Below are 25,283 nucleotides of genomic sequence, written 5' to 3'. Positions count from 1 at the left end.
GTTGAGGGGGGGGGGGGGCGGGGGGGGGGGGGGGGGGGGGCGTCTCTCCCAGAGATGCACAAAGACGGAGCTGAGTGGAGAGCCGAGTAGGGTTTTTTTTCCTTTCAAAATCAAATATCAATTGTCAACTTTGGATAAAATACAATAATATCGGCCCAAATAATATCCATATTTAAGCAGGACACATTGTGTGGTTTTAGTGGGAAAAAGAAGACTGACTCCTTTCCCGACATTATTTATATAATCATGGCAGGAGAATAACATGGCAACAACTGTGTTTTATTGAGTTGAATGTTCCAGAATAAATAACTTTAACCGCTGGGAAAAAGAAAAAGAGAAAGTCCAGAAAGCAGCAGGTAGCGGATATATTTTCTTGGCAAGGTATGAATATTCATGAGGTACACATTCTGAATGTGTCCTCATTGGTCGAGTCCAAATTAGTCCTTATTATTATTATTATTATTATTGTACAGCAGCCCCTTATTGTTATTGTAAGAGGAAAAATAACCCCATATTCTTGGAATTTTGAAGCCTAAAACTATTTGGGAAACCAACCTCTGAGTAACACACCAACACGCTTCATGTTTTGTTTGAACTGCGCTGTGACAAAAACTTTGTTGCCGAAGTTTCATCCAAATTGATCCACATACGGTGCAGATATTAGCAAAAAAACGACCAAAAATTTCGCCATTTTAGGGCCAGAGTGCCAATACGCCAGTCCAAAGAATGACCAACCAGGTTAAAACTATCTAGAAGACATACTTCCGGGTAGGCTAGAAACATGGTGATGGTGTGATTTAAACGGCTGTATAACAAGGAACTCATGGTTTAAATTTCATCCAAATCTATCCACCTACGGACAGTAAGATGCTCTATATGATGACCTCAGAGCGTCTTACTACACTGCTCAAAAAAATAAAGGGAACACTTAAACAACACATCCTAGATCTCGATGAATTAAATATTCCAGTTGAAAATCTTTATTCATTACAAAGTGGAATGCGTTGAGAACAAAATAACATAAGAATGATCAATGGAAATCAAAATCATTAACCCATGGAGGCCTGGATTCAGAATCACGCTCAAAATATTCTGTGGAAATTCCCCCAAGACAATTCAAAATGAGGCTCAGTAGTGTGTGTGGCCTCCATGTGCCTGTATGCACTCCCTACAACGGCATGCTCCTGATGAGACAACAGATGTTCTCATGAGGGATATCCTCCCAGACCTGGATCAGGGCATAACTCAACTCCTGGACAGTCTGTGGTGTGACGTGGCGTCACTGGATGGAACAAGACATGATGTCCCAGAGGTGCACAATTGGATCCAGGTCTGGGGAACGGGCAGGCCAGTCCGTAGCATCAATGCCTTCGTCATGCAGGAACTGCTGACACACTCCAGCCACATGAGGCCAAGCATTGTCATGCATCAGAAGGAACCCAGGGCCCACTGCACCAGCATATGGTCTGACAATGGATCTGAGGATCTCATCCCGGTACCTAATGGCAGTCTCGGTACCTCTGGCTAGCACATGGAGGTCTGTGCGGCCCTCCAAGGATATGCCTCCCCAGACCATCACTGACCCACCGCCAAACCGCTCATGCTGGAGGATGTTGCAGGCAGCAGAACGTTCTCCACGGCGTCCCCAGACTGTCACGTCGGTCACATGTGCCCAGTGTGAACCTGCTTTCATCCGTGAAGAGCACAGGGCACCAATGGCGAATCTGCCAATCCTGGTGTTCTCTGAGGAATGCCAATCGGGTTGCACGGTGTTGGACTGTGAGCACGACCCCACTTCTCGACGTCGGGCCCTCATACCACCCTCATGTTTCTGACAGTTTGAGCAGAAACATGCACATTAGTGGCCTGCTGGAGGTAATTTTGTAGGGCTCTGGCATTGCTCCTCCTTCCAATGGGAAGTTCTGCTTTACAGGCAAACATGGACGGTTGTTTTAAAGACAGGAGGGCTGGGCTGTGTGGACAGCATAGTGGTTGCTTCGTGAGACGGGAAACCAGGAGAGGACAGACCAAGGGGAGCCCATGCTAAACTTGGAAAATTGTGCTGCCTTTCAGAGAACCCAGGAAACTGTAAAACGCACCCAACACGACTAAACTGCACCATGTGTATTGCTGCCTGCAGCTATATATTATTATTAATGTTATTATTTCTACATAGTCCACTGCGAAAGGGAGGTGAGGAACAATGCTGGCTTTGCAATGCATGGTAAACTCCAAAGACAGCGCACGACAGAGACAGCCCGATTGTTGCAGGGAGACCTGGCTTTGGTTTAGAAGGATCGTGTGGCGTTAAAGCATACAGTACATGAAATAAAATTATTTATGTATATATTATATAGGAAAGGTAGATTATATTATAAATTTTAGAAAAACATTAACAACTGGCAATAATGAGGGTTTGTAATAGATGATTTAGCTCTAAAACCAGATTGGTGCAGACTTAATAGGGAGTGACTTAAAAGAAAAGACTTGAGTTGGTGTTTACCCAAGATTCCACGATTTTTGCTCAGCAGGACGGTAATTATTTAAGTCAACTCTATCACCTTCTTTAGGTAAATGAATCACGTTGGTCAATATCCAAACACTCGGAAATCTGCTTGTTGAGATAGAAAGATTAAATATGCGTTAATTGCCCTGTGATAACTGGTGGACACACAATGAACATCAATAAGAAGGGGGCCTTTTCAAATAGATCCTCAGCATCAGCAGAGTGTTTATTGAAGTCTAAGCAAATCTCATTCTGTTCTGAAATCAAGCAGTCACCATATTTAATGTGTGTAGGTAGGGAATTAGTGTTTTTGTTTGAGTTTACTGCTGCCCACAATTTTGCTGGGTTTGAGTAGGAGCTGGGAACCACTGTAGGTCTAAATAAAAATTTGATTTGGCTTTTCTCACTACTGAAGTAAATTTATTTCTAAGTTGCCTCAATAATAGCCAGTGTAAAGGATCCCCTGAGTGTTTGGCATGAGACCAGGCACTTGTTCCTCTCCGTAAGCAAAGCTGACAACTCGTGTGAAAACCAGGGTGCTACTCTGTAGGTTTTTTTGAATGTTGCTGAATGTTTTTTGGTGCATGTTTATCAACCGCTGAAAGAAAGATTTTTATGAAAAAGTCAGGTGCCATTTGAACATCTGGGATTTGTGGAGAATGTCAGTTAAAAAGGCTTGGTCACTAAAATGTGCTCAACATTCCAATGCTCAACATTGGCATACTGAGGCAGTAGATCTGCTATTGCGTCAAAGGAACCTAGATCAGCTACATCAAAACAAGAGTTTGCACCATGAAGATGAATGAAAGTATATTCATCAGAAATGTAAACTAGAAGAGTGGGATTTGTTTCAATTACAGCTTGAAAAGCAGCTGAATGCTATGGGATGCTACGTATAGTGAAATAGTAGAAAGAGGTCGTCCCTTCCTCTTCACAAATATACTGCAATCACTGAATGCATCAGCTGTCTGGACACTTTTCCAGAAAGTGGTTTGTGACTGCAATTGACGCGGTAAAAAGGTGTAAATGATAGGATGACTTCATGCAGGGTGTGTGTTGCATCATCCACATACACTAAGCGGTGCTGACCTCGCACACACCCAGATGATATCAGTCATCAATGTGGCTGCTGGGAGTCACAACACATTAAAATATGCACTGCACGCCTTTCTATCTAACTATCCACCATCAATCAATCCACCAGCTCCAATATCACAGGATCTCTTCCGAAGCTACGGTAGTTGGTACGGATTCGGTATCTTTATATTTACTTTTTTTTTTTAAATAAATTTTAAAAGTTAAAAGGTTTAAAAATGTTTTTATAGTAGTCTGTCATAAATAACTAGTGAAACGCTCTGTGTGTATGACTGTGGGGGGTGGAGAGAGAGGGGGGTTTAAGGTCATTGGTGGGTTGTTATAATCTGCACAAGTTCATCTGATTGGAGGGGAGGTGTCCAGGGTAGAGAGTAATTCAAATATAAATTTCCATTCATTGTTTATTTATTTCTTCTTCTCCTTTCGGCTGCTCCCATTAGGGGTCGCCACAGCAGATCATCTGCCTCCAATACCTTCTGTTCTGCGCATCTTCCTCCCTTACACCAACCGCCTGCATGTCCTCCCTCGCCACATCCGTAAACCTTCTCTTTGGCCTTCCTCTTTTCCTCCTTTTTGCCTGGCAGCTCCATCCTCAGCATCCTTCTCCCAATGTAACTCTCATCTCCCCTACATCTCCCCTTCTCACTGGGGCCTGATGACAAGCTTTTTATCGTGGCACGGTGGCGCAGTGCATTGCAATGCTGCCTCACAGCAAGAAGGTCGCTGTTGGCACTGTGCTCCGGGCAGGTTATCCTCAAAAATAGGAGCCTTTCTGTGTGGAGTTTGCATGTTCTCCCTGTGCTAAGATGGGGTTTCCTCCACCTAACGTCAGTAAGGACCCCTACCAAAAACATGCACACATCATCGTCTGACCAGTTATGGACACTCGTCCCCGGGTGCGTCCACGAATGTTGCCCACTGCTCCTGGCTGCGCCCCCGGAGGAAGGACAAGCCAAGGATGGTTAATTGCAGACGCCTCATTTCACTGGCCACCATCCAAAGCATGTGTGCGTGCATGTGGTGTGCTGTGTGACAATTAAAGATTCTTCTATTCTCTCACACATGTCCAAACCATCTCAATCGCCTCTCAATTTTTCACCAAACTGTCCATCCTGAGCTGTCCCTCTAATGTACTCATTCTTAATCCTGTCCATCCTTGTCACTCCCATTGAAAATCTCAACATCCTCAACTCTGCCACCTCCAGTTCAGCCACCTGCTATTTTGTCAGTGCCACCGCCTCTAAACCGTACAACATAGCTGGTCTCACTACCGTCCTGTAGACCTTCCCCTTCACGCTTGCTGGAACCCTTCTGTCACAGATCACTCCGGACACTCTTCTCCACCTACCCCACCCTGCCTGTACTCTCTTATTCACCTCTCTCCCGCACTCTCCACTGCTTTGGATGGTCGACCCCAAGTACTTGAACTCATCCGCCTTCTCCACCTCCACTCCTTGCATTCTCAGCTTTTTGCCGCCCTCCCTCCCATTCAGGCACATGTATTCTGTCTTACTCCTGCTGACTTTCATTCCTCTTCTCTCTAATGCATGCCTCCACTTCTCCAGGCTCTCCTCAACCTGTTCCCTACTCTCGCTACAAATCACAATGTCATCCGCGAACACCATAGTCCACGGAGACTCCTGCCTGATTTCGTCTGTTAACCTGTCGATCACCATTGCAAACAAGAAAGGGCTCAGAGCTGATCCTTGATGTCCTTTTCTCCTTCCTGTCCAACCTGCGGCGGGTTATCTCCCAAATAGGAGCCTTTCTGTGCGGAGTTTGCATGTTCTCCCCGTGCTCACATGGGGTTTACTTTCTTCATCTCTCTGACTATCCCTTTTCTTCTTCGCCAACCTCTTCTGCTCTATGCTCCCCTGTACTTCCTTATTCCACGACCAAGAGTCCTTGTCTTCCTTCCTCTTCCCACATGATACACTGAGTACCTTCTTGGCCGTCTCCCTCACCACTTCTGCAGTTGTTTCCCAGTCATCTGGTAACCGTTCATTCCCACCTAATGCCTGCCTATTGCCTACCTCCCTAGATTGTATGCAACACACTCCACTACCACCACTTTGCAGTCACCTCCTGCATAAGATGTAGTCCACCTGTGTGCACCTTCCTCCACTCTTGTATGTCACCCTGTGTTCCTCCCTCTTCTTGAAATACATATTCACAATGGCCAATTCCATCCTTTTGGTGAAATCCACCACCATCTGTCCTTCCACATTCCTCTCCTTGACACCATACATACCCATCACCTTCTCGTCACCTATGTCTCTGATCCCTTCGCCAACATGCCCATTGAGATCTGCACCAACGACCACTCTCTCTCCCTTGGGGACGCTCTCCACCACTACAGAATTATTCTCTCTCTTCCATCTCACACCCAACTTAGGGAGCATATGCACTGACCACATTCGTTATCACCCCATCAATTTCCAGCTTCATGCTCATCACTCTGTCCGACACTCTCGTCACCTCCAAAACACTTTTGACATATTCTTGCTTCAAGACTATCCATACCCAATTTCTCCTGCCATCTACTCCATGGTAGAACAGTTTGTACCCGGCCCCGATACTCCTGGCCTTACTCCCCTTCCACCTGGTCTCTTGCACAGATAGTACATATACCTTCCTTCTCTCCATCATGTCAGCCAGCTCTCTCTCTTTACCCTTCATTGTGCCAATGTTCAAAGTTCCTACTCCCAACTCTACTCTCCTACCTTTCTTCCTCTCCTGCTGTCTCCGGACACGCCTTCCCCCTCTTCTTCTTCGGCCGACAGTAGCACAATTTCCGCTGGCACCCTGTTGGCTAATGGCACCAGTTGTTGTCGTTGTTAACCCAGGCCTCGACCGATCCGGTATGGAAATCAGATTTGTTGTCCACATGCTTGATTTGGCATGGTTTTTAAGCCGGGTGCCCTTCCTGACGCAACCCTCTCTATTCATCCAGGCTTGGGAGCGGCACTGATGATACACTCGCTTGTGCACCCCCAGTGGCTAGATTCTATTGTTAATATATATATATATATATATATATATATATATATATATATAAATAAAAACATAAAAAACAGTACTAAAGTTTGTTATTTTTGTGTAGAACCGGTACAAACAGTATTTTTCCACACATAAATAATAATAGTAAAATAACTTATTGAATAAAACTTCACAGCAAGACCAGTGCGTGTATGCCTTTGCTTTGTGAACCTGAGGTGACAGTGGGTGAGCTGCTTTCCAGCCAGGGCACCTCCCGGCCCCTCGGATGGACACAGCCATCCGAGGGGGTTATTATCCAAATGGACACCTTGATTGATTGCACTCTTTACAAAAATATTTCTATGTAGTTTTATCTTGTCTCTATGGAAAAGGCTCACGTGGCCGCACAAAGTTAAAAAAAAAATAGACGTCTGGCGCAAAAATAGAGAAACGCTGTGTGACTCTGTGCAGTCCCCGCTCGGCTGACGTGGCTGGTGGAGCTCCAACGGTGGATTCAATTGGAAGCAGCACTTATGGCACACATCCCTCGTACGTTGCGCCAACGCATCCGGTGGACTTCTACCATGATATTGAAATAGTGTAATAGTTCACGTGTGCGTATTGAACAGTTTGATAACATATCATGCAGCGTCGCATCCTAAGTGTGTGTGTGTGTGTGTGTGTGTGTGTGTGTGTGTGTGTGTGTGTGTGTGTGTGTGTGTGTGTGTGTGTGTGTGTGTGTGGGTGAGCGGTCGCAAAGTGAACCAAAGCCTCTTTGACAAAATACTGGTTGAACTCTAAAAGCTTTTGGAGAAGATAAAGAGATACGATCTGGACGGGGCAACTCACTTATCTGCCTGAAAAAACTTAAGCCGTGTGATAAGCAAGAGAAAGAGCACATCACATGCCACGCTTATATAATGAACACCACACTAATCACAGATTTTATGCTGCTAAGAGGCTCCACATTAAAACTCGTTGGACGCTTTGGGTGGATGATAATAAGTCCAGGTTATGTCCCCACAGTAGCTGGATCAGCCATCATTCCAAACAGATATTCTGAGGTGTTCATGTCCCTCCGCCAGCCTGTCAAGCCGGAGGAACGGACTCATTATCTCGCTCGAAAGGGGTGTGGTCACAACGGGACCCTGGGGCCTGGCAAACAAGGCAAACAAGAGGGAAGCAAGGTACCTGGGCAGGTTGAGCAGACCTCCAGGGCCGTGGAGGCTCATGAAGTTGTGTCGGAGGTTGAGGTGGGTAAGGTCCTGGCTGTAAAACAGATATTCGGGCACGGCCTCCAGGCTGTAGCATGACAGATCCACCAGGCTGACCGTCTGAGACACCACCTTTACAAACACAAACAAGCAAAATGCGCTTTTAATAGTCCAGTTGTCTAGGACAGGGTTTCTTGTTTATTCTTTTTCAGACCAAGGACCATCAATTTCGTACGCATGAGGCCACGGACCCCATTTAACAATAAAATGTTGTCACTGCCCAATCTGATCCTAATTTTTATTGTTTAATATGATTTAGTCCAAACCTCCATATTTGTCTATAGTATAGTTACAGTGATACGAGATGATGAGAAAATGTGATCAAAACTGGTGGTTCAACTGTTGATCATTTTTCAGGGGGAACCCCCGGAACCTCTTGTTGGGGGTCCCCGGACCCCATACTAGGAACCACTTCCTCTATTTAAGCTATTTATGTACTAGGTTACATAATACTTGAATAGGTCAAACGCTCTTCAACTGAAGAACATCATATTGTCCTTTCGCTTACTTTTGACGGCACACACATGTCAGAAGACTGGTGACATCATCTCATTCACCTACACAAGCACAACGAACACCATTTATTGTTTATCTAATCGAATTGATCATAATGCAGCGTAGAAAGGCTTTGCTGCTTTTTCTCTCTCATTACTCATCACTCACTAACAATACAGGACCACACACTGTGGAAGGATCCAGGAAAATGGGCCAGCTGCTCAGTAGAGCACGCTGTCACGTGAACACCTTTACAGATGACAATGACAGAAAACATTTATTTACCACTGGTCGATACATCTGACACCTACTAAAATGTCCACAGCAGGGATCAGTGATATATATAGTAAATACTACAGTAAATATATTTATAGTATATTATAATATATTTATAACCTAGCATGTACACAATATATTCATACATATTTTTATATTTAATAGTACAGTTAATAGTACAATTTACTGGATATAAAAGAAAGAGTGTGGCCTTTTGGGATTTCATTTTGTCAACATGCTCCTTGAAGCGTTGGCACCGTGCAAACAATTTGCAAAGCACTTCGTTCACCAACTCACTGGCTTGCTTACTCACACACTTGGAGCGTACGCGCGCACACACACACAAAATTGTGCAGCGTAGCATATAAACTGGCCCAAATCCAACCAAAACCCACATCAGTTGTCAAGCCCCATCTCCATAGAAACTGCTCAGTCTCTGTCTAAAAACAATGTGCTAACAGGCTACTCTAACCCAGTTATCGGCAACGCCGTAGCAGAGTGAGATGCTGGAATGAGCATGAATCTGCAACTAATGGGATTTCCGTTTTTATTCTTTCAGCTTTTTCTTTCCAAGATTGCGTTGTGTTGGTTTTGCTCCGGTGGACGGAAGCCGCTCGCGGCCAGGAAGGAGCTGGGACACGACAATCATTAATGAGGACATTAGAGACACAGCAGACTCGGCAGAGCAGACTCAATAATTGCCGTCCAATTGACTTGGCGGGGACCTGACAAGTTTGTCTGGAAGGCAAACAGTGTTCAATACATATGAAATATTAGTGTAGACCATTTCACACCCTCTCATCCACACACAGTACTTAGTTTATACTAAATACACTTGCATCTATAGTGAGTACTACTGTAAAAGTTTATGTCATGAACACCTCATAATAAACTGTTCACGCCAGACACAAAGGCTTCCTTTCTTCACTGGTACCAATCAGAAGCATTTTGTGCAAACACGGTGACATATTATATTCCTGACAGAACATAAACACAGCTTTTATTTGGGACCATGCTCACTTTGGATGCCTGGCGATGCCATCTTTGATAGTCGGCCAGTGTGTCAAAGTTCACAAAGTACGTCTGGGCCTGTGATCCAGCCGAGCTGAACATCAGACAGTGCTGTCTTCTCTTCACCTCCTCCACCTGAATAATAGGAGTAATTCATACCATTTTGAGCAAAAGCATGCGAATCACTCATTGTGGCAGCAATGACATTGTTGTCACAGTGACTGCAATGTTGTTGCTAGTAAAACTATAAACATTATGAACAACTTAACTTGCATGCTACCTTTAAAATACAATTTTCAATTTCATTCAAGAAAAGGAAGACAGAAACACTAACAATGCACAAGAAAAGAAGGACATATTTAAAGTAAGCCGTAATTTATATAAAAAAAGTCGTTTTTAGATATATTGTATGACAAATATGCTTACTTTTAAGCATTTACAGTGTGCAGGTATCAGGAATTGTTATTAATTTTAAAGACGCATTCGTGCAAAATCTAAGAGTAATATCCGTCAAACGCAAACTTTTTAATCAGACAGTTGTTCTCAAGCCCAATATCGCTGCACTGGCTCCACTCCGGAAGTCCATCCTTTTGTGGATGTATCTGCACTCGGAGGGGAGTCCGGGATCTTTCCCCGTGGTGAGGTGAAGCGTCTGCCTTTGAAAGCAACGGCTACTCCCCACCCCACCCCCACCATCCCACCCCTGCCGACCTCGGCACTCCCCGCGCTCTCACCTTCCCTCCCACGAGGGGCAGGATGTGCATCTTCCCAGTGAGGCTGTCTTTGACAGAGGCCACGATGAGACAAGTGCCACAGAGGATGACCTGCCGCTCCGCCCACTTGTGCAGCTGTGTCTTCCCCTTCCTCACGCTGAACACACCCTTCAGCAGTGTCCGCTCCTGCTGGTCTGCGTTCACAGGACGCTCTGTGGGGGGGAGGGGGCGATGCACGAAGAGGTGAGGTAACGTGCACAAACAGATCTAATGCCGGGAGTAATTAGGAGCGTGTGTTTTCTCTGGCAAGTGAACGGGGCAGGGAGGCTCACGAAGAGTGAGATCACCCGGACACGTGCAAATCCATACGAAGTTCCCTTATGCATTAGTCAGTTCATTATCACAGCCTTTCCAGGGACACTCCAAATGTCAGCACTTAGGGTGGAGAATGCTCAATTACCTAATGTACTCATCTCCCTGCATGATAATAATAATAATTTCTGATTTTACCTTAAGACAAAAAAACATCTAACCCACATTTAAACCCATTAAGTCAGTCCAATCCTGTCTCACAAGACCATTATGAAAAAAGAAAAAAAAAAAAAGGGGGATTAAGGTTCTGCTACATCTTAAACTCCAAACAGATGAGGGAACTGAGTATTCCTCCCTCTCAGATACGACAGCAGACTTCCAATTATACTTTTCAGTTTGTCACCTCTCTTGTGAGCATTGTAGGTATAAATGTGTGTGTGTGTGTGTGTGTGTGTGTGTGTGTGTGTGTGTGTGTGTGTGTGTGTGTGTGTGTGTGCGTGCGCGTGTGTGTGTGTGCGTCTGTTTTTCTTTGTCTCACTCAGGTGCATCCATCATATTGATGAATGACTCTGGATTTTGTCACCTTAAACTTCACTTTTTTTTACCCCAATCTAATTATGCGCAGGGTTTGCATTGCAGGAAGCCTGAGTTGAACAGCACTCAAGGACACCACAGACAGCAGGCCTGTAGTGTCTGCCGGGCTTCAAGCACACTCAGGTTAATAGCAGGTCAAATAATCACAGAGGACACGCCGCCTCGTCCTCTTCTGCCTTGTCTTTCACTTCTCTTGAAAATGGCTAATGGTGCCAACTGAGGTTATTATTATTTTGGCCTCCTAGACCTCTGTCTGTTCTCTATCCTCCGGGCGTTTTACCTCGGAAGGGCTTAAAAATGAAAGCAACCAAAGACGAATTCCAACCTCTGTAAAATAATATTGAACAATAAAAAGGTTCCATTTTACAATACAATAAAATAAGAAGGATGCTATATTTTTCACAGCCAGGGATACTTGGCGAGAATCAGGGAAGCCTCATTTGTCTGACAACAAATTGGCCGGCAAAATCAATACCGGTGTCTGATTCTCAGGCTTCCCTCCACTCAAGCTGAGAGACAGTTTTCACAGTGTCACAGGAAAGTTAAAAGAGAAGACACAAAAATATATCACCTCCTTCCATCCACCCATCCATCCATCCACCCACCCCCCCATCCATCCATCCACCCACCCCCCCATCCATCCATCTTCATTCTTCTTAACTGAGTGCTGGTGGTAGTAGGGAAAAGAAAATGTGCTTTTTCACAGTGCTCATCAAATGGAATACTTCCTCTTCGACCAAACCCCATCGATTGCTCTCAGTTTGTATTTTCGTATACAGGCAGTCCCTGGGTTACGAATGCCCGACTTACGAACGCCCGTACTTACGTAACGACCTCCGAAAGACCTATTTAAAAAAATCGAGTTGCATATACAATGGTTCGTACTTACGAACGGGCGGACTACTTTGCGTGACGCTCAAAACACAGAGCATTTTCAGCAGTTTGTCAGCCCAAGGAAGGACAACACCATGCCTTTGCCACTCTCTCTCTCTCTCTCAATTATAAATACAGTGCAGTACTACAGTTACATTTCCATTTTTAAATAGTTACACTACCAGCCTGTAGGGCTGGATCCCCTGTTGATATTGTTCGGGAAAAAATCTCTGAATTTTGAAATCTAAAATTATTTGAAACTGAAGAACGACAGAAGCTACTAACACGGTTGAGGTGTCGTTTGAACCATCACGTCACAAACATCTCGTGGTTTAAGTTTCATCCAAATCAATCCACATATGGAGTGGAAATTAGTTAAAAACCAAACAAATTTGACCCAAAGTATTCAGCTGGTCCTGCTTGACTGACATGCCACTATTCATAAACAAAATGAACGAGACGAGAATTACATTTAGACGCTTTATGACGTCATTATACTACTAACTATAAATCTGCAGGTTCTGATTCAGAATGTCCATTTGGACCGTGTCGAGTGTGCAGTGTAGACTCCGTCACTCTGTAGTGGTTATATATTAAAAAATATGCATTTACGTGTATACATACAGTATGGCGATCTGTTCGATTGATATTTTATCTCTGTGGTCCCCATTACTTTGCTGGATTAATGAAAAATCCAAAAAAATGTTGTCCACAAAAACTTGTGAGCACGTTGAGTCGAGTCCATTCGAACATGCAAGTAAGTGATGCGTTCAAGATCTAGTGAGCCATTAGAAAAATAGCAGCCGTGCAATGGTAATTACTCACAGAAATACCACAACATTTTCCGTATTTCATGGAAACAAAACTTATTGAAAATGTAATTCACAAAAAAAGTCACCACTAAAAGGACGTAAGTTTGACTACTATCGTAAATCTCCGTAAATACGTAAACCTACGTAAACACGACACATAATTTACACACGTGAGACACAACGTCACCTGTCGTCACTGAGACTGCACATGTATTTACGTACAAGGTAAGTTATAACAATGACAAAGTTTGATTTAAAGTAAAAAATAAACAGTTGTTTTAAAGAAACGTCATCTATAAACAGTTTTCTACAGCTAAACTTATCAAACTTAAATGAAAAGACAAATTAAATTATTAAGTATTGACAAGTTCTTCCATAATAATTGTAATGCCAAATTAATGTTCAAGTTCCATAAATGTTCTCTGCATTACATTAAAGACAGTATTATATTCAACTGAATTTTCCAATTGTAGATTAACAGAAGAAAAAAACCCCAGAGTATTAATTAAAACTAACATTTATTTTTTATAATTATGAAAAAACATGTTTTTATTATTATTGATATGTAATGCTATTAAAAAGTTTGTTGTTGTTGTTGTTGTTCCAGACGCCAAAAATAGCTGAAAGTCAGCGTTGGCGTATTTGCGAATACATAACAAGTGGTTCAGAAGATGAAAATAGTGATGAAACATTAACTGAGAAATAACCACATGAATGAGTGCGGACACATGTTTCAAACGAGTTGATATTGTACAGTAGGTATTAGAGCAGCACTTGGATGAAGTTGTCTCTGTAGCACCAGCAGAAGGGAACAACCCTGCACCATTATTGGAGACGAAACCAATGAAGCAAAATGTTTCCCTTCTTTTCCCAAACAACAATGGGAGCATTTCATATGTGTTATCGTCCAAGTTTGAGTCACACCGATCTACATTTGTATCAGGAAATACTGATGAAACCTTACAAACTCACTGAATATTGAAGAACATTGGCGTGACATTGAGAACACAGTCACTCTGTAACATCATGAACCAATGCTTTATAAATCCAAGGTTCGTCTCTGAGTGGCCGTAAAAATCAAAACATTGTAACTCGTGCTACTTTCCATAGAATCCAGAGAACTGTAATACGTATCTAACATGACAAAACTGGACCCTGTGTATTGCTGCCTGCAGCTATATTCATTAGGGGTCCAGCCCGTAGCCCGGCATAACACAAGAACACGGTTTACGTCTTGTTTGAACCGCACTGAAACTTCAACCTCGTGAAGTTTCATCCAAATCGATCCACATACAGAGCAGATATTAGCGAAAAACCGGCCGAATTTAGATCGATATTACAGAGACGAACCAATGCATTTGACACCGGAATATGTCCAACCCGGCTAAAACTACCTGCAAGACATACTTCAGCATAACCTACGAACACGATTGAGGTGTCACAAGGATCTCATGGTTTAAATGGATCCACATATGGAGCAGATATTAGTGAAAAACCGAACAACTTTGACCCAAAATATTCAGTTGGTCTTGGTTAACTGACACGTCTTGTTCTAAAATTAATGAGATCATGCGCGCACGCACGATCTCATTAATTTTAGAACAAGACGTGTCAGTTAACCAAGACCAACTGAATATTTTGGGTCACACACACACACACACACACACACACACACACACACACACACACAATATCTTTCTTATATGAGTATGTTTCTCACTGTTAAGCCATTTGAAGCTTTGTGACATGCCAGGACTTCTACTCTGTGAGGCAAGTCCTGGAGATAAGTTAAGGTAAATTTGATGTCGGAGGATTTAAATGTATATTTAATACAACGCAGACAATTAATTCTATTATATAATTATAGAACCCAGAATCGCGATTGTGGCGCCGCCCCCTGCGGCCGCCTGCGCAAGTGCCTTGTGTCGATTACGCACATTTTAGTATTTTTAGTATGTTTTAGAGCTTATTGTGCGTAAACACTGGGTGTCATGAGATTTCACTGCATATATGCATGACCGTATGTATATGTATGTGACAAATAATCTCTTGAATCTAGAATTGACGCTTTATGATGTCATCATATTTAATATAAATGTACAGATTCTGATTGAGAATGTCCAGTTGGACTGTGTCCAGTGTGCGGTGAACACGCCGTTTCATGTTCGACGTTACCAAACTATTGATTTACGTGTATATTTACATAGCTTCTGATCTGGTAGATGTCAGTAGATATGTTTGATGGATATTTTAAATCCGTGGTCCACATTACTTTGCGGGATTCATGAAAAACAAGAATAAAAAGTAATCCTTAAAAATTAGTCAGTGCGTCCACTCGAAAACGCTGAAATGTGCGACTGAGTGATGCTTTCAAGATCCAGCGAGGAGTTGCAAAAATAAAAGCCGTACGTATGTATCTTACTGAAAATGTAATCCAAGTAAAAAACTCAACTCAACTTTCCAAAAAAAATTATGTAAAACTCAACAAATAGATGACATGCCCGAAACGGCACCAAACAGCCACCCTGTGTCTGATAACATGGTGAGTTATAACAATGAGATGTTATAACTGTTATAACGTTGTTGTGGTTTACAGGCAACCATGGACAGTTGTTGTTTTAAAGACAGGAGGGTTGCGCTGTGTAGACAGCATAGTGGTTGCTCCGCAAGATGAGCAATCGGGAGACGACAGACGCAGGGGAGCCCATGCAGCTTTTAACATAAACTCTGAAAATCATGCTGCCTTTCAGAAAAAACAGAAAAACCTGGGAAACTGTAAAACGCACTCAACACGGCTAAACTGGACCCTGTGCATTGCTGCCTGCAGCTATATTAATTATTATTATTTATAATTATTACTGTATTATTATATTTAAGATGTTTTCAGGTAAAAGCAGTTTAAGAGCAAGGATAAATAGATTGGTTTCTGAGCAATTTAGGTGAGGGATACCCAAGGGGTTTTACCCAAATGCTGCAGATCATTTAGTTTTGTCCAAACTTTGACTAGTGTTAAAAACAAATAGGAAGGAAAATGGCTGGAGAGACGCCTCATTGAGGGATGCAAGATTACACACAGAATCCCTTCTGATTAACATCATCTGTCAGAACCGGAGCATAAACAGTTATTTTGAAGAAAGTTCAGGCCTTCGACCGTGTCACAAGTATCATCATAATCCACAGGTTCAAGCCCAACCTTCCCTTCTAGTTACCCCTTGCCAAAAGCTTTGTTTGTGCAGGAGACACGGCAACACATCTGTAATAGGTCTAAATGTCAAATCTTGATTATATAAATTGTGCAAGTAGGACTCCCTGAAGTTGTCTATTCAGACCCACATGTCCTAAAGCCAAACACCAAATGGCTTCCTTCCACTGTGGACCAAAGTAAGCGCGAATGATTTACCAGAGAGCTGGAGACTTACTCTAAATAAAGTACACCAGAACTAGAAGGCGAGATGAGAGATATAACGACGAGATATAAATAATTTTTAAATTCTAAAAGGGAGTAACAGAGTGGACGCACAATTGAAAATCGAGTCTGTCAAGTCTGTCAACAGAATAGTAGCAAACTACTGACACATATGACAGAGCGAACGGACCAGAGAAAATACTAAATGATCGTCTCCTAATTTCAGTATTCAGTAATCACCGACAATCTGATGATCACCGATCAACTCACACACAAACTAAGCTATAATAAGGCAATAAAAATGCAGTTTCTCCAAAACAAACAAACAAGACTCTACATGAAGGTCAGTGGGGCCGTTAGTTGCCAGGGAAACACAATTTCCTCAAAATCAAAGTCCAATCCAACCTGGATCGCTCCTAGACCATCTCTAACAACCATTGATTGCTCAGCAGAAAGGAGAGTGAGGCCGCGCCCCATTGGACGACAACACTGGCTGGTCCCAGGAGCGATAAAGCGAGTGTAGTGACATGGAAGGAGGCATTGCATAACGGTGCTCTGCTCTGGGATGATTTCACCCAAGTGCTGGGAATCCTACGGAGCAGGCACGGAGAAAGGCCGTCGACCGAAAAAAAAACACTCATCATCCTGGCCAACACTTCCTCCTCGGGGAGGCGGCCAAGCCGATGGGACGACAAGGCAAATGACAGATTACAGACCCCAAACGGTTGCGGCCCCGTCTTGACAAGGACCTGGTGATCCAGCCCTAAGATCTCACTGCATAACAAGCGCCTGGCGATGAACCTCACAAAGTTGGCATGTCCAAATTCAAAGGGTTGGGTTCGGCAATTATGAGCCTATATATAAAAAGACCGTCGAATATTTGCAATGCCTGCGTCCACGGAGAAAACTGTCCTCTGAGTCATCTGAGGTTCACAAAACTACAGATGCTAAGCGTCGGTAAGCCTAAAATGAGGAGTGAAAGGGATGAAACATCGGGTGACTAATGTTCTTTGTGGAGCCAACTAGTTCATGCAATGGACCCATAAAGAAATAGGTGCTCGCTTCAAATTGTATTAATGTTAAAAAGTTTAAGACAGAGAGAAAAAAAAGGAGTAAAAAAAAATAAATAAATAAAAATAAAAAAAAGAAGAAAAAGCTGAAGAAACTGAGAAAAGAGTAAGTGAGCGTGACTGGGAAACTCATTTAGGGAGTATGTTTGCTTAGCAAGTGACTCATTTTAAATTGTCACAAACAGGCACTCTTAACAGCCGTCAACTCTCTAATACAGTCTCCTAGGTTAGGGATATCTCTATAACGGGAGGGAATGATTATCTGTTAAAAGTATATTTTTTGCCATATAATAAGGTACATTTTATTGGGCTTGTTTGCATTACATCCATTTCCGCAGCATCCAGCAGGAGGTCAGTGGGGGCAGACACAAAGTCCAGTTTGACTCCGGATGGCTCCTCTTTGGTGGGTAATAACTTTCACAAAATCCACCGCTTAATTTGCTTTCACGGGTGGAATTCAATATATGCTTCCAAAAAGATGGGCCGGCAGCTCAGTAAATCATTACGACCCCGCTGAACATTCACTGTCACACGCTAGGAACTTGCGTCGTACAATACAAGAACATCTTTGATATGCGCAAGAAATTAGAGCTCCTTGCCTTATGGTGACCTAAAAACAAGCCGGGAATAAGAAGTAGTTTCAGAAAATATGATGTTCTTATGTGAACACTCATCTCTTCGAGCATTATAATAATGTGTGCATAATATCTGGCTCTAACCTCTAAGATTAGTGTTATATGGTAATGTACTGTGTTACACAGTACATACCGTTTTATACTGTAATATAAAACCAGCTTACATTTGCCAGGTAACCACAATGTGAATAAGAACAAAACCTTCCATGGTTATTTATTACATATAATCATATAAACTAATAATTTACTCACTTTCAGTTTCATGTTACATGTGAATGTGGTTATGGCCTTGTGCCTTGCTTTTAGTTTTCAGAAAGTGGGTTTCAGAATGATCAATATCTTATTAGATGCCTAACACAGCACCCCGGGTGATTTATTTCCCTCTGCCGAGAGTACGAGCTGAGAGGAGAAGAGAACACAGCAGCTTGAGGCCCCAGACCTCGGAGATCAGACTGGAGCGGAAGAGCCCGTTGGACCAGCACCAAACCTCACAGCGGTCATCCCTCCCAGATACACACACACACACACACACACACACGCACACGCACACGCACAACCAAGGAAAACCATTAGCCCTGGGCTCTGTGAAGCGCTTTTCACCAGTAATGTACTTTATTAAATCAGCATTTATTAATGTTCAGTCTCTCATCTCGGCTCGTTCTCCTCTCATCTGCTCGCCACAGCAGGAGGCTGTGTGGGCAGCGGGGCTGGGGCTGCGGAGACGTGGAGGAGGTTTATTTTCTCAGCAAACAGACTTTTGTTTGTGCTCATAAATTGAAACGTGCATTGTCTTGGCACCGTCATGACAAGCTGAGGACTACCTTCGCACAAATGGGCTGATGTAGTGGGGACTGAAAAAGCTTTGTTTTGGCCACAAAACTCTAACAGATGCATTCCATGCAAACTACGACTGTCAGGATGAGGAAATCTTAGTTGGTGATTAATTGTTATACAAATAATTGCAATTAGCAATTTCATTGTCTTTTTGTTCATTGAATCCCTCTATCATGGTATAAGGCACTTATAATGCTAATAATAAACATCCATCTCACAAAAAATAAAGGGACATTTATTGACATTGAACGTTGGAACATTTTCAATGGATTGGTAAGACAGTTCATTTGCCTCAACCTGACTACTGGAAACAGACATAATTCACCTTCTATTTATCAGGGAATTTCTAACATTGAATCAAAAAAAAAATAATAATAATAATAAATAAAAACAAAACACGATTACCTCACATTAACAGGTTTCTGCGAGATCATGTCAATTGAACGTTCCCGAACACGAACACGTAGTGGGGTGGGTGTTCACCGCGGGGATTTTAACCAAGCTATGATATGCACAACGTATACGCAGGTATGGTTTTGGTACTAAAATCCGACTGGAAGGAATAAGTTCTCCCTCTCTGCCTTGCTGAGTGGCCAGGAGGGCTTGGGAACCCATTCCGTCTCATCCCTGCTCCGCTTGGTCCATTTGGTCCATTTTTCCGCAAGATGATAAAGGGCAGGTGGCCGGACCACTGATCACTGATGGCCAGAACCTAAATTATTTTGTATTACACTAAACTACGAATGGGAGGGTTGGATGGTTTTTTCAATATACCACAGCAAAATACAACACTAATTATGTTATGTTTCAAATCTAAAATATCTCTATAACCCTGTTTGATTACCCTGTACCCCGGATTATTTTTTGTGGTAAACAGCCTTCTATTCAGCACTGGCCATAAGTATCCCAAACGAGCACGTGATGGCACTCTGTTTCTGAACCTGAAGTATGGCCGTATTTTACCTTCATGAAAAGTGTTGAGGGGAAATTGCACAAAGATGGCGACACTATCTTAAGAACATGGTAAGAAGGTAGAACATTCCAATTCCTCATCAGTTAACTTCTTAACCACTAACCACCGCCCCCTGCTTTATAGCAAACATGTCAAACAAGTAAAGTTGGGTACCGTTTTACAACCCAAAGAGTAGTAGTTTCTCTGACTCAGAAGCAGACAAAATGTGTTGATTTCATCATTGATTTCAGTTTCTCAAACATCTTCCTTTGCCCTCTTTGGACCAAAGCCTATCATTTCTACTAAAAGCAGCGTTAGAGCTGCCGCAAACACCAGGGCCCAAAGGGAGCAAAGAAAGAAGTGTGTGTTATGCATGTTTGTAATATGAACAGCATGCCAACAAATCACCGCAATGCGAATTAATCTGCCCTCCCTTCAGAACGCCAATGAAGTCAAGTAAAGTACATGGCCACAGTGTGTGTATTGTTTCATATATCATGAACGATGACACGGAGTGCTCCTCTGCTTCTGGGGTCAAGGCAACGCAGTGACAGCTGCAGGTTTGAGATCCCCCCAGAATAAGGGATGGTGTGTTTAGATTGCAGGTGACGGTGGTGATGTATGTGTGTGTTTTATAGCGTCCTGAGATAAAGGTGGTTAGGGTTAGCACGCTGGACGCGGCTTGAGAAAGTATTCCCATCCTTACATGGAAAGCTGCAGGTTTATGATGGGTATGAAATGGATGCATGGATGGATAGATCCCTATGGAACTCACTCACTTCCCAGGAAAATACAACTAGTCAAACAGGCCCAGTGCGCTGTCAACCTGCAGCAGGCTGACACGCTGGTTCACAGTTTCATCCTGTCTGGGCGCCGTGTGCGCGTCCCAAACTGTGCAGACGGCGTACAGCGAAGCAACGGCAAACACTCAGACAGACAGCCCTTCCCCACGTGTCGTCGTACCGTTTTGCCTCGTCTTTAACTTTATACGAAACAAGAAAGCGGTGCACGGCGACATGTGTGCTTGAAAACGTGAACTCAAATCAAACACCCCATCAAAGCGGTCTGTGATTCAACGACCGGCGAATTCAATATCTGGACGATTACATATGATCTCGGGGTTTCGGGTTGACCGGGCACATTTCCGGGGTTGCTCCCTCGGGTCAAAAACTCACCGCTGTAGAAGCGAATCATGCAGCTGAGGTCGGAGTCGGCGGCCTCCCTCTGCACCCGCAGGGGGTCGCTGTAGCCCATGGCCGTCAGGTAGTCGTACACCATTTGGAGAGGGCGTTCGGAGGGATCCAGCCTCCTTCGGGACAAGGAGAAGGAGGAGCAAGAGAGAGAGTGTGTGAACAGCATGCGTAAAGACACCCGCACGCGCAAACCTAATTACAAGTCGGTGTGACTTGATTTATCATTGAAAAGTTCGAGGTGTGTTATAACCCGGTCGTCAAACGAGGGTGGCAGGACACAGAAAAAAGGGCCATGAAATGTTTCGTTTCACCTTTACGCTGCGTCTCATTTTATATCTCGGATAAGAAATCTATTATCTAGTGCCGTTACGGCAATCAGCCGGTTAAGAAGCAAGCGGTCTTATCTCCCTGCAATGCAAAGTCCAGCAGCCACAGGGAGGTGGAACGTTTTGATTTTCAAAGGGTATGGATGAACCTACATTTCATCACTTAATTGACATATCCCTGATGATATGGAATCCAGGTGTTATCAGCGTTTTCTTGCCTTTATCTTTATTGGGCCTGTCACCCTTCTTTTTCTACCTGCAAGTATTTATGCATCGAAGGCTCAAAGTGTAATCAGGTCCAGATCACGGGTTCCCTGCAATATCTCACATAAATTAACTTTCAACCAGACCTTCTGGTTTGAACAACAATGGGCTTTCTTTTATTGGAGCCCAAAACAACCTCTCTGATGGCTGACTAATTGACTTGCTGAATATTGCCAGTTAGCATGACTCTGCAAAAAAAAATTTTTTTCGGGCAACATAAGTTTATCAAAATGTCCCATACCCTCCTGTTAATCTGCAGCACTCGTCCTCAGAACGTAATTTGCATTGCTTAGTTTCCTACCTTAGACCTATAGGAAACATTATTAATCAATCTACATAAGCCTCCTTTCCCTTTGACAACCTACTTTATAGCCATAACCTATTACTCAACAAACACTGAATTCCCTGTTGGAGCATAACTGTATAAACAATCTCATAAACAATAACGCAGTGGTTAATATAACTCACAGACACATAACATGGCTGTATTTTATCTGAGCTTTACCTGAGAAGGTCTCCGTGCAGCTGAACGTAGAGTCCGTCTCCGTCCCTCTGGGTGAGCAGCTCCTCCACCGTGGAGCTGGTGGAGCAGAGCACCAGCTGCAGGTCGACCTGAGGGGCGGAGGAGGGTTGGGGGCCGGGGGCCGGAGGCTGGGGGTCCGCCGTGCCCCCGTACAAGCACACGCAGCCCCGCAGAGCGTCGCCCTTCAGCCAGTCACGCTCCCGCGACCCAAAGCGGGTCTTCCGTGTCACAGCCCCCCGGCTGCCGAGCCGCTTCATGTTGCGCTGTGGGATGCAGACACGTGTTGATTCAAGCTATGTTCGGAATCCAATGTCCCGGTCGGGGTCATGTTTCGTGTCCTGAACTTAAAGCTTAACCTTAGTGCTGAAGAGATAAACACAACTCATTACCATTAAATCTAGTGATTTTTTTTGTCGCTTACTTGCCACTTGTGTTCATTGAATGGGTTCAAATTATTCTGGGATTTTGGATATTCTCAAATCCAAAATGACGACGATAACCGCCTGCTTACATTCATCCGGATTGAAGAAATGGTTTCATTCACCCGTTGATCAACTCCGGATACGCATTTACCGAGACAAAGCACACTCTTCTTTCATTTGTTCAGTTTTAAAATGCATTTTAAAAGCTTCAAATGACGTTATTCTGATGTGGCTTGTTTGGGTGCAATGGGACGCACCGCTGTGTTGCGCTCTTGACATGCACCGCGGCCAATCAATTTAAGGGCAAAGCCGCCCAGTTACCAGTAAGGGTGCTTCGGGGATGGGGCCCAGGCAAACGGTCATTATTATTCTCCCATGATGCCGAGCGGGCAGCAGCGACCTGAGCCACCGCCAGCGGCAGAGACTTGAGCCCCGGGTGCTGCTTTAGCTCTGCGCTCTCATGGACTTCCAGACAAAGACGTAATATTCATACGCGGAGGCCCGGGTGCACCCACCGAAAAAAGAAAAAAAAAAAGCACCGTTTCAGGCAAACCTTTTCCAATACGCACCATCTCAATTTTTTTTTGACCCTCAGCCATGAGGACACGAGAAGCACGGCAATTAGGTAACTAAAGGAGCTCAAGTTATTCTTTTTGAAAGTGCTGCAAAAGCGATGATCAAGATTAAAGGCTTAAAACAGCCCCTGAGCTCAAAGTAAAACTCCGGCGCGGTTCGACAAACGGCGATTTGACTTTATTCCAAAGTGAGCAATAGTCTGGTCTACTTCAAAATCACCTCTCGAGACTATTTCGGCGACCGCTCCTCAAACCAGGGTGACAGAGTGAGCGGCCTCGCGACACAAAATAGAAACGAGAATAAAAAAATTAAAAAAAAGATTCCGACGAAGGGATACTGGGTAAACAAGGCGGTAAATGACTGTTTGATCACTTTCTTTACTTCTCTGGAGCTGCTCGGCAGTAACGGTGAACTGTGCGACCGCGCCCGGGTGGGAGTGTTTATGACTGTGTGGATATGGGGATTTAGAAGTTATTAACCTCCGCTGAGTAGCCTGACCGGGTACTTTTAAATCAATATTGTTTTTTAAATGAACCTTGACGTCTCCCTCACAGTTCGGCTTTGGAGAGATCTCCGATCGTTCTCGGGTCGTTTGTCCGGTCAGTTGCATCTACTGCGTCGTCTAGACATTTGGGGCATTAACGAATGTTGAAATGACTTTTTTTTTTTTTATGTCGATCTATAAAATGTTATGTACAGGAAAAAAAAAAATATATTAGGACTTTTAAAATTGTGCCCCATAGACCGGTGGGTCCCAAGGCGGGGGACAGCCAGGGGTCCTTCAAGGGGGTCCTCGGGGTCCCCGGCAACAACCACTACTATCTGAACTTCACCATGAGAGAATGTCCAGTATAATAACGACCGTTTCCATCATCTTCTCACTGTGGGTGCAGGAAGAGTACGGAAGTTTTCGCACCTGGCACGAAAGTCTTTTGAGGGTGGTATCAAATTCAAGGTCCCTTTCGACTCGAGCGCGAAGAAGGTTTTTGAATCACCGACTGACTCGGACGCCTTGAATAAACGGAAGTGGTGTGAGCGTTCGCATGAATGGGAAGAAGCGGCGCTGCCGATGTCAGGGGTCTCGGGAGAGACGCGCGCGCACACACACACACACACACACACACACACACACACACACACACACACACACACACACACACACACACACACACACACACACACACACACACACACACACACACACACACGCCGCGTCAGGACTGTTTGCAGGGGGAGAAGACGTTATCACGAGTCGCATGCAGTCGTTTAATGCAAACCAAAACATAAAAGCAAAGAACATCCGTTAAAACACACCTAGGCCCGTGTCTGTGCACGTAGGGACAGTATGCAACAGATACTGTAGGTGCAGGTTCCCTCTCGCCCTGTCGAGCGGCCACGGTGCGAAAACACGTTATCATGCATGGCCACTTAGGGCTTCGATATATATTTTTGTACTATTGACACGCGTCATAAGCGCGAAGGAGGCGGCGTTTACATGTTCAAATCAGGGTGTGAAGTGCCGTCATGGCAGCTGTAACCGCGACACACTGTGAATGATGGGACACGCATCGTTAATGAACACACACACACACACACACACACACACGTCTGAATCCCGAGCTAAATCCCAAATAAACCTCCACCTGCCTTTAGCACGCGGATCTCCGTTAGAACGCGGGCTCGGGCAGCGGTGCGGTCCCGGTCGCCGCGCTCTGCCGCCGCAGCAGCGGTAGCGGCGGCGGCGGCAGCCCGGCAGGCTCCGGGCGCCGCCGCGTCGGGCTGGGAGTCGGGCTGCTCTCCCGCGTCGCCTCCTCTCCGGTTCTCGGAGGCGGCAGGAGCCGTCGCGCCGTCCTCGTCCTCCATCACCGTGTGACCACGTGGCTCTGCTCTCTATTCGGGGGCGACACCGCCCGGACTGCTCGTCGCGAGGGACGGCGGCTGGGAAATTCCGACGCACGCGGCGGCGGCGGCGGCGGTGGCGCGACTGTGGAAACGCATGTCGTGTCGCTGCGACGACGCCGTCTAGAGACTGGAGCCCGAGTCCGTTTGATAGGCCGACTGTAAAGACTGATCAATAAACATTTTAGGGGGGCGGGGTTAGGCTACAGTTTGGTATCCAATTAGAACTGATCAATAAACATG

The 25,283-nt window shown here is 44.4% G+C and overlaps 1 protein-coding gene across 1 annotated transcript in view; it reads right to left on the bottom strand.

Annotated features, from left to right (window-relative positions):
* phlpp2 (PH domain and leucine rich repeat protein phosphatase 2) overlaps positions 1-24,797 on the bottom strand; it is a gene marked incomplete at its 3' end in the record, with an annotated part of 38,860 nt that extends 14,063 nt beyond the window's left edge. Inside the window, exons 1-6 of the mRNA XM_079997559.1 lie at positions 24,789-24,797; positions 22,126-22,406; positions 21,013-21,146; positions 10,371-10,561; positions 9,646-9,771; positions 7,772-7,926 (exon numbers count right to left, since the gene is read on the bottom strand). Of these exons, the coding sequence (XP_079853685.1) occupies positions 7,772-7,926; positions 9,646-9,771; positions 10,371-10,561; positions 21,013-21,146; positions 22,126-22,400 (881 nt within the window). The 5' untranslated portion in view covers positions 22,401-22,406; positions 24,789-24,797. The remainder of the gene's footprint in view (positions 1-7,771; positions 7,927-9,645; positions 9,772-10,370; positions 10,562-21,012; positions 21,147-22,125; positions 22,407-24,788) is intronic.
* Between the last annotated feature and the right edge of the window lie 486 nt (positions 24,798-25,283).

Source organism: Zeus faber, assembly GCF_960531495.2.
Source record: "Zeus faber genome assembly, chromosome: 3".
Classification (NCBI taxonomy): domain Eukaryota; kingdom Metazoa; phylum Chordata; class Actinopteri; order Zeiformes; family Zeidae; genus Zeus; species Zeus faber.
Note: the sequence above shows the minus strand (reverse complement) of the source record. Positions and strands in the feature narration are given on the sequence as shown.